Consider the following 14,316-nt stretch of genomic DNA (forward strand, 5'->3'; position numbering starts at 1 on the left):
TTCTACTCTTCACCTCCGATGACATGAACAGAGCCGTACGGGCTCACCTATACGACTTGAATGTTGTGGAAATATCATCCGCAAACTTCCAATGACAACTAATACACTATCAGCACATCACCTATCAGCCTTTTTCACAACCCGTAGTTGCGTGGTCTAACTGGCGTGGTATAGAGCATGATTGGATAATATTAAGTTGGTGCAAAAATATTTTCCATTTTTCGTTGCCTTATCTTCACGACAAACTTTTCCGCTTACACTCTCCTTTAATCTTAGAAGCCGTGAAGCGTTTTGTAGCGCATTTCGTTGCGGTTATTACTACTGAAGTGATTTTGAATGTGAATCAGTATTTGGTCAGTACCAAGACTCAGAAGATAATATGTCCAAGCAAGATTTTCACCAAATCTTCTTCTACGAGTTAAATCTGAGCAGGTCTGCAGCGGAGACAACTCGGAATATCAACGCTGCTTGAGGTGAGGGGAGCAGTGGCAAATCCACGGTAAGGGTTGTCGGGTTAAGGAAGGTAGCGGCCGCCCTTCTGAAGTGGACGTTTACCTGCTGAAGGCAATCATTGGAAGATGATCCGCTTAAAACAACACGAGAGGTTGCCCAAGAACTAGGCGTTGATCATTCAATAGTCGTACTCCATTTGGAAAAATTGTTACGGTGAAAAAGTTGAACAATTTGGTACTACATGAACTGAGCGAGTCCCAAAGAAACTTCCGTTTTGAGATCTGCTCAACGCTCCTGTTACGCAACAAAAACTATCCATTTCTCGATCATATTATTACGTGCAAAAAGAAATGGATCCTTTACGACAACAAGAAGCGCCCTGCTCAATGGATGGACAAGGATAAAGCTCCCAAGTACTTCCCGAAGCCGAAAGCGCACCCGAAGAAAAATATTGTGACTGCGTTGTGGTGTGCTACAGGTGTAATCCACTAAAACTTTATGAAACCTGACGAGGTCATCACCGCGAAGAAGAACTGCAAAGAACTGGATGAAATGCACCGGAAACTCCAAGTTCTTCGGCGTTAGTGAACAGGAAGGGCTCAATTCTCTTACACGACAATGCCCTGACACACATTTCAAATGTAGCATTACTGAAGTTAAACGAGTTGGGCTACGATACCCTACCTCAGCCACCAAATTCGCCAGACCTTTCGCCAACCGACTATCACTTTTTCAAACATCTGAACAACTGCGTAAGAGGTAAAATCTTTTAAAACCAAGGTGATGCCGAAAACAACTATCGGAAGTTCGTGGACTCCAAAAGTCCGGACTTTCACGTAGCGGAAATAATCAAACTCGTGGTTCTTATTTCGGTTGATTTTGAGGCGAGTTATAGCGTTTCGAGATGAATGTTTGAAAAGGCGCATTATTTTTGCACCAAACTAATACCTTGAATGCTTTGTCGTAAACAACTTAACAAAATTAATGTGGTGAGCACTGCATAGGGAACCGCAACTTCCCACAACCTGAGTTCAACCCAGATTGCATCGTCTACACTGCGATGTAGTACATCTTGAAGTGATGATTCTGTGATACAAATCACAGTACTCAAATGTGGCACCACTGAGGCTTCACATTTGATGCTAAAGAGTTTTTTCTTGGAAAATTTAGATATTTCTCCGGCTTATTCACAATAACTTACATCTAACAAGTAACGGTCTAGTGTAATGTGGCTTTGGATCATGCAATATGGAAATCATGGATGTAAAGACATCTTGTGATTTGAGCAGTGAAACACAATGGGCAGATCTATAGGCACGCGAACACCACTTTAGATTTTCTCTAACACTGACCACTGAAAACAATTTAAAAGCAATGTCGGAAAGTGTACTCACCGAATAAACTCTCTGGACACACTTTACATTCCCGGATCAACTTTTCGATTTCGCTTTGTCGTTGATGATGATCTGGAGATTGAAACTGCGAGAAGTGCAGGTAGGGGAACATAGCTAAAAAGTGGTACTTTTGGAATTGTGCATTTTTGGAGTTGTGCATCAAATTCGTCTTGACTTATCACCTTCCAAATAGTTTGTCTTTTTTTTCTGGACCCAAACAATTTGTCTTTTTTCCTGAAGATTTCACTTTATGACAATACGACGAGATATGCGTACCGCGCCAGGATTCAATTTCTCATTGCCTGTTTTTCTCTAATATAAAACTCATTTCAACTCATTTTAATATACTCATTTGTAAAAACCTCACGCATCTTACACCAAAATAATCAATATGTTCTGTTTAAAGGCATCACCCCACGAATCTGAGGTGGTGCAGATTTCAGGTGGAGTATTCGAATACAGGATGGGAGACTACGGAGAGGGGGGTGATTCCGTCCATTTCTTCCTAAATGCCGTAAAAAATGGCCCGGAAGATGCGGCGCGTGCACAGGGCTGGCACGCTCCAGACTCCCTGTAGAAAATAGTGCGCCAGAACGCCTGAAGCCGTATCTTCCGCGCCGTTTTTTACGGCAATTAGCAAGAAATGGACGGAATCACCTCCCTCTCCATAGTCTCCCATCCCGTATACAAATACTCCACCTGAAATCTGCACCACCTTAGATTCGTGGGGTGATGCCTTTAACTAATGCAGATAAAAAAATAAGTATGTGATCATAGAGTTGTTGTACTTGATAAATCAATATTTGAGTATGAATGTACGAATAAACAGATGACTGGTCAGATAGAAATATTTGCAAAAAAAGAACTGTTAGGATATCTAGAAATAAAAATGTGTGCACTCAGTGTGGATGGAAAAAGAATCTGAAACTTAAGGTCAAAAATGAGAATCTTAAAGTGAACTTGTAGAGTAGGAAGAAAATCCCTTCATCACTTTCCCTCCCGTTGTTCTCCAATGCGATCGACAGTAATTCCTCGATTTGCCCCTATTAGGTACAAGAACAGACCAATAAATTCTCCTTTGGCATGAAAAGCATCAAACTTTTGTTCAAAAGGACTTTCTGAAGAACTCTGACAATCCAAATAGCACTCTTTCTTTAGTCCGTTTAATATTAAGTGGGACCCTGTCGCTCACGGTTCGAACGTCACTCCGTCAATGCACCAAATGAAACGTAATGTGTTCGGTCCATCTCATTTCGTTTTCCTTAGCAAATGCGGCAATGTTTCTGATCCTCGATTGCTGGTGAACAAATTTCGAATCCTCGTTTCACTTGCGTGAATCGGGATACTACTATTAACCGTACTCTCATTCCGATTGCAAGTGTGGAGGTCTCTGAAGCGTAGGTCAAAAGAGGAAGTAGTCAAAAGAAGATCTCCATTCCGATACCCCACCCTGTGTAGAGCTGTGCTTTCCGATGCTCCCGTACCATGAGCGGCCACTCCTTGAAGTCTAGGAACTCCTTGTTACTGTATCTAGAGGTAAGTTTGACCATCAGAAGCTAATTGCCACCTCTAATCAGTCCGACAGGTTCTGTCCGAGGACGTCGCATCCGCCCGAAGTGAACAACTAGATCCTACCTACTTAAAACAACTTTGAACCCCTTTCCTTCACTTCATACTCACTTGACTGCAGGCTTTTGACCGACTCGCATCTCAGGTTAGGCTTAAGGTCATAAGGTCCGCTGTAGATCCTTTATTCACCACGAAAAAAGCAAATAACTGGCAGCGAGTGGTCTAAGAGGAAAATTTTGGAATAACATGAGATACCAGATGGACTACCAGATGGATTACAGTCTCACATCTCTATAACCACCCACCAATTTTATCCATTAATTGGAACTTCGAAATCAAATCTTTAACAAAAAAAAAAAGCTGAAACAAAACAAAAAACAATGCTCTTGCTGGAAAAGCATGAAAACACTAACAAAAAGCCCCCACCCAAAAAAAAACCGTTTTCGGAGGACTCCTAATTAAATAAGTGTTAGAATTCTCCTCCACCTTCCAAAAAAAGCGCAACAAATGGCAGAAGAAAGAAACTCACGTTGTTTGTCGATGCATTTCAGCAGAACTCCTTCACAGAACGATGGGCTTTCTTTGATAATGTAACAATCAGCGATCGCTTTCTCGTAAATGGGATCTTCCGCGGAAAATCTGGAAAAGTGTGTTGTCAATGAAAATCTTTAACCATCACGAATCACGAAATCGAAGCTTTGACCGAACGCGATCAATGGCCGATTCGAATAAAAAAAAATCGTATAATTCGTATAGGATCTATAACAAGCTTTTCAGGAATATAAAATCAAGCGATGCATATTCGTGCAAGTAGCTTCGACAAGAAAGAAACTTCTAGAAAACACTGTCAAGAATCCCACTGAGTGGTTGTGTGGCTAGAGGATACTGCACTTTATCGATCAGTAATTCAGGGAAAAGGGACAACTCTCCGCACATCATTGCACTTTGGTCTTTGCGACGTTATGAACTATCTCCAATCGCGTGACCTGCCTTCTTCAAGGGATCACCCCACGAATCCGAGGTGGTACGGATTTCAGGTGGAGTATTCGTATACAGGATCGTAGATTAAGAAGAGGGCGGTGATTCCGTCCATTCCCTGCTATTTGCCGTTAAAAACGGCCCGGAAGATACGGCTTCAGGCGTTCTGGCGCACTATTTTCTACAGGGAGTTCGACTGGAGCGCGCCAGCCTTGTGCGGCACCGCATCTTCCGGGCCGTTTTTTTTACGGCAATTAGGAAGAAATGGACGGAATCACCCCCCTCTCCATAGTCTCCCATCCCGTATACGAATACTCCACCTGAAATCCGCACCACCTCAGATTCGTGGGGTGATGCCTTTAAGTCAGGTAGGTCCTACATCTTCTTGCTTTTATACATTCATCTTTATTGTTAGTTGTTCTACTAATTGTTTAATTACGCTAGTTTGAATGTTGAAAGGGACTACGATCCGATTCATGTTTCGAAAAATTGAGGAAATTTCCTGAAAAACAGAGAATCTTAGCACAAATGAGATCATTAAGATTTTTCTTGACTAAAAAAAATCCGTAACTTTTAAGATAGATGAATCTATAAAATAGGTGATTTTAAGTCAGAGCTTATAGGAGACAGAAGAATTCTTCTGTTTGCAAACTATTTTAGCATAAAATACTTCATTACTATTTTATTAATATTCGGCCAATTTATTCATCGTTCATTTAGTTGCTGTTATGGAATGATTTTCTGCAAAGCAAAACATATTTCTGTAGATCTATTTTCGAAAAAGAAAAAAAAAACAACCATCTGAGATCTGCCTCCACTCATATCTCAAAGGCAATCTTGGCACGACAGCGGCTTCGCGGGAATTCTTTCAAAATTGAGTTTTTATGCTATTTCTTTTCGAAAAAAACACACATACATAGTAATTGGATTTTCTGATGAAATGATGAATGACGTCCGGAAAGGGTTCCCATGCGTACATAAACATCTAATTCTTTTCAATTATTTTTTTTTTGATATGGCAACTTTATATTCGCTTCATAGAGAAAGAAGTGCACAATGATGACCCAGTTTCCATGTATTTTTTTAATTCAGAAACTTTAGTGGTTTATGAACGCGTGTGCGCGTGTTTATTCGTTTATACACAGCCCATACAGTAATTCAGGGAAAGGGGAAATGGGAAGGAGGAGGGGGAGAGGTGCGTTGACTTGGCCAACGTAGTAAGTCAGTGTTTTTTAATCCCTCGTAGAAAAGCCTAGAAGCAATTTATCGACCTCGGAAGGGCGAAAGCTTTGATTGACAGAGGGGTGGGGGAGTTTCGAACCAGCAAGCGTACAGTCACAGCAGAACCACTCACTGGCCACTCAAGCTAGGCCTACACACTTGCTTCATATCATCTGAATTGTTAATAATAGTAATGTTAATAATAATGTTAGTAATTAATTAACTAATTAATTCTGAATTTTATTTTCTACATGAACCATCTCTCCTTTTTTAACCTATTTTAGGTAACTGGCCTTTGGCAGGTTGTTCAAAAACCTTTTCTGAACTGATTTTCATCTTCCATTGCTATATATTTAGGTTTACGTATCCACTAATCAAAACAAACTTTTCCAGTGACTTTTCTGATAGCAAGTACTGATGCTAATAAACAAAACTTTCTTTATTAAACTCTTATTAAATTACTGTCTTAAATCTCATCTCCCTGTTCTTTGCGTTTTCAGAGAAAATGGTGCCCTCTCCTTCTAAAAAGCTTTTATAGGCTTTCATATGGCACGCGACGTCATCAGCCTGCTGAATGACGGCGTATCAAATTCCGTCATAGGAGAGACACGAGACATTTTTGACTGCACTATAAATAACATTCCAAAGAATTACTTGAATAGAAAAAACACCAGATATATTTCGTATCAAATTTGCGCACAAGTGAGATTACCACCAAAAAAAAAACTAGTCCAGATCCTTGATATAGTCGCCTTTGAAGGATTTTCTTCGGAAAAGAACCATTTATGAGTGATGAATAGCCATGAGCGCCTTACTGAGTCGATTTTTAGGGGGAAAAAAACTAAAAGCCAAATAGTATTTTTAACTCCACGACAATTTCGGGTATAATGCTCATCTCTTAAGAGCCCAAATAGTTCAATTGGTGCATCTAACCAAAAATTTAGGCATCGCTTTGGTATACGCTTAGTAGAGTTAGAAGAGTTCACGTGTATGTTGAGCCTAAAGTGTTTATCTGGTACGGATAAGTCAAATAATGGGATTTGATGTTGGGAAACGCGCTGAGACGGAGCGGAGAGGTCAGCGTGATTCGAATGAGGACCCATTCCCGAGTAGTGCGAGTGGATGTGAGTTGTGAGATGTGAGATATGAGCGCGAAATGATGGATAAATCCGGTCTTATGAACTTAAAGTGGCCGTGTGCACGAATCTGATTACTATCTGCTTGCAGTGCCCGTACTTATACTAAATCCAACCAGACATTCAATTATACGCTCTGAGCACTATAACTGGCACAACTACATGGCGGAAGTTACCCGGATATTGCGGAAAGGTCCTGCTACCCAGAAAAAAGCTATCCAAAAGCTCAACCCAAACATGCCAAATCCGCAGAGAAAGCAGATCTTTGACAACAACTCTCCGCTAAACTGCTGGATATTCTCGACCTGATATATACTCGGATTATTCGGTGTCTATAGGTGGTTTTTGCCAAGTCGCCAAATCTCGCCGGATATGGAACAGTGACGAATGGATGGATTCTATCCAAGCTCTTGCTGTAAATCGAGAAAGCTGGGCAAGTTTCAAGCTGTATTCAGGGACGACACGCCTTCGTGAAGATGTGGGCAACCGTGTCAGGCAATAACCCCAGCCTTTCGATTAAGTCAAGTAACCCATGGGTCTAGAGGCGTTCAGAGGCGTTCAGAGCGTTTATAAAACAGCTATGGCCATCACATTTGTGAATTTGTGGATCGACATCAAATAGTGGAATTATGATGCTGAATAAAGGAGTTTTTTACGCTGAAAATCTCGCATAACGTTATCTATCACTAATGGACTACAGTTCATCTTAGGGAAGTATAACACATATTTGGCACACAAATCCCCTGAAGATACCCTCTTTTCCTTCTGATTAGGGGCTTTTCCTTTATGATTGCGTTAATCTGCTCTAATTTTTAGCTCTGTAGTTTTACTGTTCATTGATTTTTCTGTATGTTTTTCAGATTGAACCAGTCGTTTTCAAAATAATAACAAAATTGTTAGTTTTTGATTCAAACGAAATTCATTAACAAGACAAGATAGGTAAAAAACATAGTATTTTAAGGACTCATGAACGGAAAATCATGAATCATCGGGGAATGAATCATTCGCTTCGTAGTATCGTTTGTCTGACCCTTTCAACGTTCTCTCCTATAGGTAGAGCAGTCTTAGTTTTTCAAGAAGTTTAAAATATAACCCACCGACGTAAGATTCTACAACTGCATAAATAGCAGTTAGTCGTTTACTATAATCGATGTGTAGAAAGTGAGACGAATATGGAGAGTACATATTCTTGGTAGGGTAAAACGAGGGGAGAACTCACGATCAGAAGTTCTCCTGATGCTGTCTGCAACTTTTCCTATCAGAATTTCTTTTTAATCAGGTGCAATCAATCGTTTTTCTGACAAACAAAATTCTGAAAAGTACTAATGCTTTTTTTTTCTAAAATTTCTCTTTTTTTTCCTTCGAAGATTCTTTTGCAGCGTTTCTTTAGAACATCGTTTACAAGAAACCAAACAACGTTCTTCTATTCCATGTATCCAAATATTTCTGGAAATACGTTTCCCAAAAATCTGTTTGAAAGCAGACAAATAATACTTCTACGCCATAAAATAACAAAAACACACCACTGATGTTTCGAGAAGTGCTTTCAAAGTAGTATGATTTTTTTTTTCATATGTTTACTAGTGTAATTTATATCACATGTAGCCGAATTAACTAAAAGAAAAAATGGTTCAAAAGGGGGAAAAATTAATACTTTGTGTTCAAAATGCGCATGTAAGACTGCTCGTGGGCGGTGTGTAGCGCAGTCGGTAGGAGGTTCCGCTTCCCGCACGATCGATCGGAGGTTCGAATTCGTCCTAGTGCTCACCAAGCCTTTCATCCCTCCGAGGTCGATAAATTGATACCAGACTTGTCTGGAAGATTAAAAACGCAGACTTGACACATTGATTTATCCTTCATCCTTTAAGGCTGCTGCAAGAGTCCCACCAGCCCCTACGGAACACACACGTGCCACTAACCAATACAGAACCAACCAAAGGTACTGTAACGAAAGATGCTGGATCAGGAAGTTACGAACAGATCCAGAATACGTACATGCTTTCTCTGGCTAACAATGAAAGTTGAACCAATTATAAAACATTAAACACCATGAGGGATTTTTATGGTAAAAATTCGCATAACGTTAATCAGATAAAGTTTTTAGAGGTACAATTTGATTCTCTTTTTGTTCTCTTTGTTGCTTCCTTATGATTTAGTTGATTCCTGTTTTTAGCTCATAGTTTTAATTCCTTTTTTTCTGTTGTTTTATAAATGACACTAGCTAGCTGGAATCCTCCCTGATATGCTCTTATTCAAGTTCGCCTCTATAATTGGTACTTCTAGTGGTGGTTAGTTTTTCACGGATAGCAGAATTAGTGAGTCTTTCTGCTTGAGATACTACCAACTAAGGAGTCCTGACGAACTCGTTCATTTTGGGAAATAAATATCGCAGAGATCTGGATTTGGGTCCAACTTTGATATCCAACGTCTCTCACTACTTTCCAGTATTTCTATCTCTCTTCCAATTCCCCTGCTTTTGTATAGCAATTTGCGAGAAGAAAATTCTGCTGCCGTCGAGAGGATTTTCATCTTCGATGTTTGAGCAAGGCATTGAGGGTGGGAAAGAAGGGATGTTTGCAGGCAATCCCTTCAGGCAATAATCTCAACTTCTCAACGGATACAGATTTCCCAACATCCGTTGGCTTTTGAACGCTTAACTAGAGTAGTAACGAAATCATAACACTGATAACATCAAAACTCAACAGGAACTCACGAAGAAGTTGGGGAAAAAGAAAACAGCTGACATTCACTTACCCATAACTACATCCTGGTGTGTCTCCGGCAACGAAACCGATCAACGCCGACGTGTCCGACATCGCTTCAACTTCGGACGCAAAATCAATGGCTTCTTCGGTGTTCTGAAATATTTTGATGCAGTAAGGATTGAAAATTGCCTTTTTGCTAAAAGCACAGCTACGTCAACGAATTTCGGAGGAAAAATCTGCATCCAACGCACGTACTTGTAATAATATGCAACATAACAGCTAAATCTACATAAATACGACTTAGGCTTCCCAGTTGTTCGTCAATTCCCAGATTTCAAAGCAGAAACTGTTCAGTTTATCTGGGAAAGTTTAAAAATTTGTGAAAAAACGCTATTTATGAGAATAAAATTCCCAAGTCTAGTATTCCACGGAAAATTGTTACTCGCCAAAGAGAGAACAGCGCCTGGTTCCAGTGACACTAAATTGTGCGCCGATTTCTTTTTAAAAGTGCCCTGACTCAGTCACAGTGTGTTTTTTCTTTGTTTTCTTTTTTTTTTTTGAGGGAAAGGGATACCATTAGTGCTTACGAATAAATAAGTGAATAAATAAAAAAGGACAAAAAGATAAAGTCGCTAGCGTATAGGTCCCATTGGGATGTGTCAACGCGTTTTACTGCAATTCGCAATCGTTGGGATTTTTTTGGAACGAAAATTTTTTGGAAATGTTTTTATTGGGCTATACAATGGCTTAAAATTAAATAAATAAAAACATTAATTAATTAATTAGTTAATTAATAAGAAATCACGAAACAGCGATGAATATCTACCTAACAGCAAGTGAATATAATACGTAGTTAGCGCTATTTTACTACTCTGACAAGTACTACAACGGATTCGAACAAAACCACAAGAAATAACGATAAGGAGAAGAGTCCAGGAAATTCCATGAACTCTTGGGAATCATACTATAAAATAGCATTTTGCTTACGACTTAGCAAACACATGGAAAAATGAAAAATAAAAAACAAATAGAGAGATCAAATATGTGGTAGAAAAATCCACAAACTTTACTAATCGATTCCCTTTTAGCTAAGTGCAGATTGTTATATTGGAAACTCTACTACTCTTGAAAATAAAGAGTAAGGAATGAATAAAGAATGAGTAGGTCAAAATCCACAAAATTCTCAGGAAATCTTCATTTGTGTGAAAAAAACAGTAATTTTGGGATACAATTACAGATTTTCGTAAAGTGGTTATACTGTACTATGTGAGTATTAACAGAGATCACACGAACGAGTTGCTATCCAGAACATAGATGCGATGTCGAAGCCGGTGCTCTGCCCCCTTCACTTTTGAACGGTTGGGGAAGGGAGCCCCTTCACTTGAGCTGCACCCCATGGGCTGAACCCCCTTCACCTTCAGGGTCCGTCTTCTCCCTATCGCAGCTATGATCCAGAAAATTTCGGATAGGAATTAGAGAGGAGTCTATGAAGCACATAGGAGTGGAACAAATGACTAAGTTGATATTACCCATGCTACCTATGAAAAATACTTCAAAGAAGAGGGAATATAGTACAGTTACGACAAAAGAATGCAGCAATCGACTAGACTCGATAGCTACATAAATCGTCTAAATAGAAGAGTAAGGCATTATTATTTCTAGTATTTATTGTTTATTATTACTGCTATTACTACTAATTATTTATTTCTTCTATTTTTCACTAATATTTCAATTGTTTTAAACGAAAAACTACTTCTCAGGAAATATGAATGGAGAAAGCGAGTCAGCTTGAAACAGGGTTTAGAAGCACTGACGAATTCCGTGGGATTAATCTCTTTACATATGCACCATCAAATAATTAGAATGTTGCAGAGGAATGTAAAAGAAAAGAAAAAATAAGGAAGAAATCCTTTGAAGGAAGGCGAAGTGAAATTTCCGCCGTTACAAAATCCTCTTAAAACCGACACGTGTGTTATTGGTATTGATATTCGCAGGTTCACCTTGTGAGTAAACGTTTCATTTTAGGTTTAATTTTTTTTTTTCATTTTTCATTTTTTTCACTTTTTAGTTTCATTTTAGGTTTATAGGGGGTTTTTTGCTGGATGGAACGTTCTGGAGACATTCTCATGACAAAATAATGTTTCTGTTTCTATTCTTATCACTATTGCATCACGAAATGCAACGGTCAATTCTATATGCATTTATCCGTGTACAGATCACTCAAGAAATGCATAGCAGCTGTTTCGTTTTTCTTTTTTTTTTCTTTTTTTTTCTCTGCAGAATCATTCCTATTGACTGGATCTACATGCTACGTTATAAAGGATACCTTTACACACTTTTAAAAATATCAATTTAAATATTGGAAATAACGAAAAATATTTCTAAATATCAATTTAAGAACTGAATCAGTTTTCTGCAAATAAAAAAAATTAAGGGCATCCGCATCACATTCTTCTGATTTTCCTAGGTGTTACTAACTTTAAGTTTGAGTTTAAGTAGTAATTTAAATCCTACTGGTAGGTGGAGGCGTACCTTACCACACAGTTACATGTAAAACGCAAGACATTTACAAACTCAGGGATAAGATAGATCCATTAACGGGATTCGAGGGATCAATATACCTAACGAGACAACTCTTTACACCAATAAGAATGATGAAACGAGACTTCATTGTGCGATTTTCATTGCTCATACAGCTTTAGAAGGTTGTTTTATTGAATGATTTCACTATTTGGCCACCTTAACCGATTTAATCGAAAACCTGCGACAAATACGAAGCGTTCAGAAACTGAGGTTCTGTTTTTTTCTCGGAAAAGTTTTCAGTTCTAATCCCTAACTTGTAGAATTACTTTTCTCTTTCACCATCTATTGACATACATTGATATAATTGAAGATAAAATTAACGTTTGCACTTTATCGCTCGTATTAACTGTTTTTTGAACCGTTTCACCTTAACAACGCGGAATGTGGACACGGTTGCTAAGGCACTAGCGATTCATCCGGCGTAACATAACACAAGCGTTTCGTTGAGTTTCTTTTTTCTTTGGTAATTAATTAGAAAATGACATGACTTTTCTCTTATACATACTAATTACACCTATTGTTGCGCTATGGAAAACTTATTGTGAGTTCGTGAGAAAAAAAAATCAGCAAAACGAGGCGATGCAAAACTCCACGAAGGCGGCGGCGAACTGCAATGATTAAGAAAAAGAAATTGAAAAAAATTAAAAAGTAAAGGGAATTTTGAAAAATTAACAAGTACAAAAGAAGAATATTGGAAAGTTCACGCAATTACAGTATGCACAGAAAACAACGTACAGTAATCCTACTCTTTTAATCATCTTCGAGGTCTACTAGCTGTTGAAAAGAATTTCACCTGTCTAGAAAGAAACTGAACCATCCAAACTGATTAAAAGGTGGAAAAACTTCTACGGAAAATTCTAAGGATTGGAAAGTGCACTCATTTTTTTCACCTGGTCGTAGTAACAGGGAATTGAGCGGGGAAGTGTAAAAATTTGTACGAATACAAATCTATGCGGGATTATTGCTAGGTTACAGAAATTTTCAAGAAATTTCTACTACACTACTATTAACGTTCTCTAACAGAGATGTGGTATATAGTATGTCCGAACGTCCATTGTAACTGTCAAAAAGATATGCACAGTTCTAATATGGACATACACTGCTACGGAAAGACTTAAGGATAAGTCGCTTAAGTTTAAGGATAAGCAAAGTAGCATAACATTGTCTGAAAGGCAGCACACCACGAATCTGAGGAGGTGAGGATTTCAGGTGAAGAGTTCCTATACGAGGTCGTAGATTATGGAGAGGCGGGTGATTCCGTCCATTTCTTTCTAATTGCCGTAAAAAACGGTCCGGAAGATACGGCGCATGCACAAGGCTGACGCGCTCCAATCGAACTCCTTGTAGAAAATAGTGCGCCGGAACGCTCGAAGCCGTATCTTCCGCGCCGTTTTCTACGGCAATTAGGAAGAAATGAACGGAATCACCCTTCCCTGAATAATCTACGATCCCGTATACGAATACTCCACCGAAAATCCGAACCACTCTAGATTCGTGGGGTGATGCCTTTAACAACTCGATGGAAAGGAATGAAAGTGCGGGAATATGTTGTCAGAGGTCTTCCGGACGTGCTCAGAAAGCAGAACTTCGCACGGCGTTAGGTCAGCGTAACTATGTACAGCGCGAAATGCGGCTAGCTCCGTAACAGAAGGCAGTTGAAGGAACGGGGAACACTTCCTATTGAAGAACGATGTGCCGCCTTTTGTCACAGTCACCTATTCCTTCCTATTCCTTATTACTACTACTTTAGTCATCTTCAGGATCTACTGGCTGTGGAACTAGAAGTTCACCTGTCTAAGGAGAAACTGAACGATCAAAACTGATCAAAAAGGAGGAAAAACTTCGACATCAAAACGTCTTGAAAAATATCCGACGTAATGTCCAAGAGACCATCACAAATTGCGGTAACTTCTTCCTAATTACTGTCTTTGGATAAAAATGTCATTTCTGTTCGTTTCATTGCGTATTTCTTTGTTATTTTTTGTTTTATACTGTAAAATTTCTTCCTACGTAGGCTCCAAATTTCCTCAACCTCTGTTATTTGGCAGTGATCATGCGAAAGTTACTTCCATCCACAATGAGAACAAGTAAAAGCCTCTCGAACAGTTTTTCTCACCATATTGACGAAGTTTTGGGTTTGCACACCAGTGTAGATCGGCACGATAGAGGAATGGCTTTCATATTCTTAGGATATATCCGCTAATTCTTTGTCGATACCTCCGAATTTCGCAAATTTCAATAGCAGTTATCATGAAGCTGGCTATTATTTTAATTTTA

General features: G+C 39.0%; 1 protein-coding gene across 2 annotated transcripts in view; it reads right to left on the minus strand.

Annotated features, from left to right (window-relative positions):
* The window catches only part of RB195_013223 (uncharacterized protein), a gene marked incomplete at both ends in the record, with an annotated part of 34,337 nt that overhangs the window by 2,807 nt on the left and 17,214 nt on the right, over positions 1-14,316 (minus strand). For both annotated transcript variants that reach the window (XM_064202933.1, XM_064202934.1), the window contains 3 exons: positions 1,848-1,961; positions 3,946-4,055; positions 9,506-9,609. In XM_064202933.1, coding sequence (XP_064058814.1) covers positions 1,848-1,961; positions 3,946-4,055; positions 9,506-9,609 — 328 coding nt within the window. The remainder of the gene's footprint in view (positions 1-1,847; positions 1,962-3,945; positions 4,056-9,505; positions 9,610-14,316) is intronic.

This window comes from Necator americanus, chromosome V (genome assembly GCF_031761385.1).
Source record: "Necator americanus strain Aroian chromosome V, whole genome shotgun sequence".
NCBI lineage: Eukaryota > Metazoa > Nematoda > Chromadorea > Rhabditida > Ancylostomatidae > Necator > Necator americanus.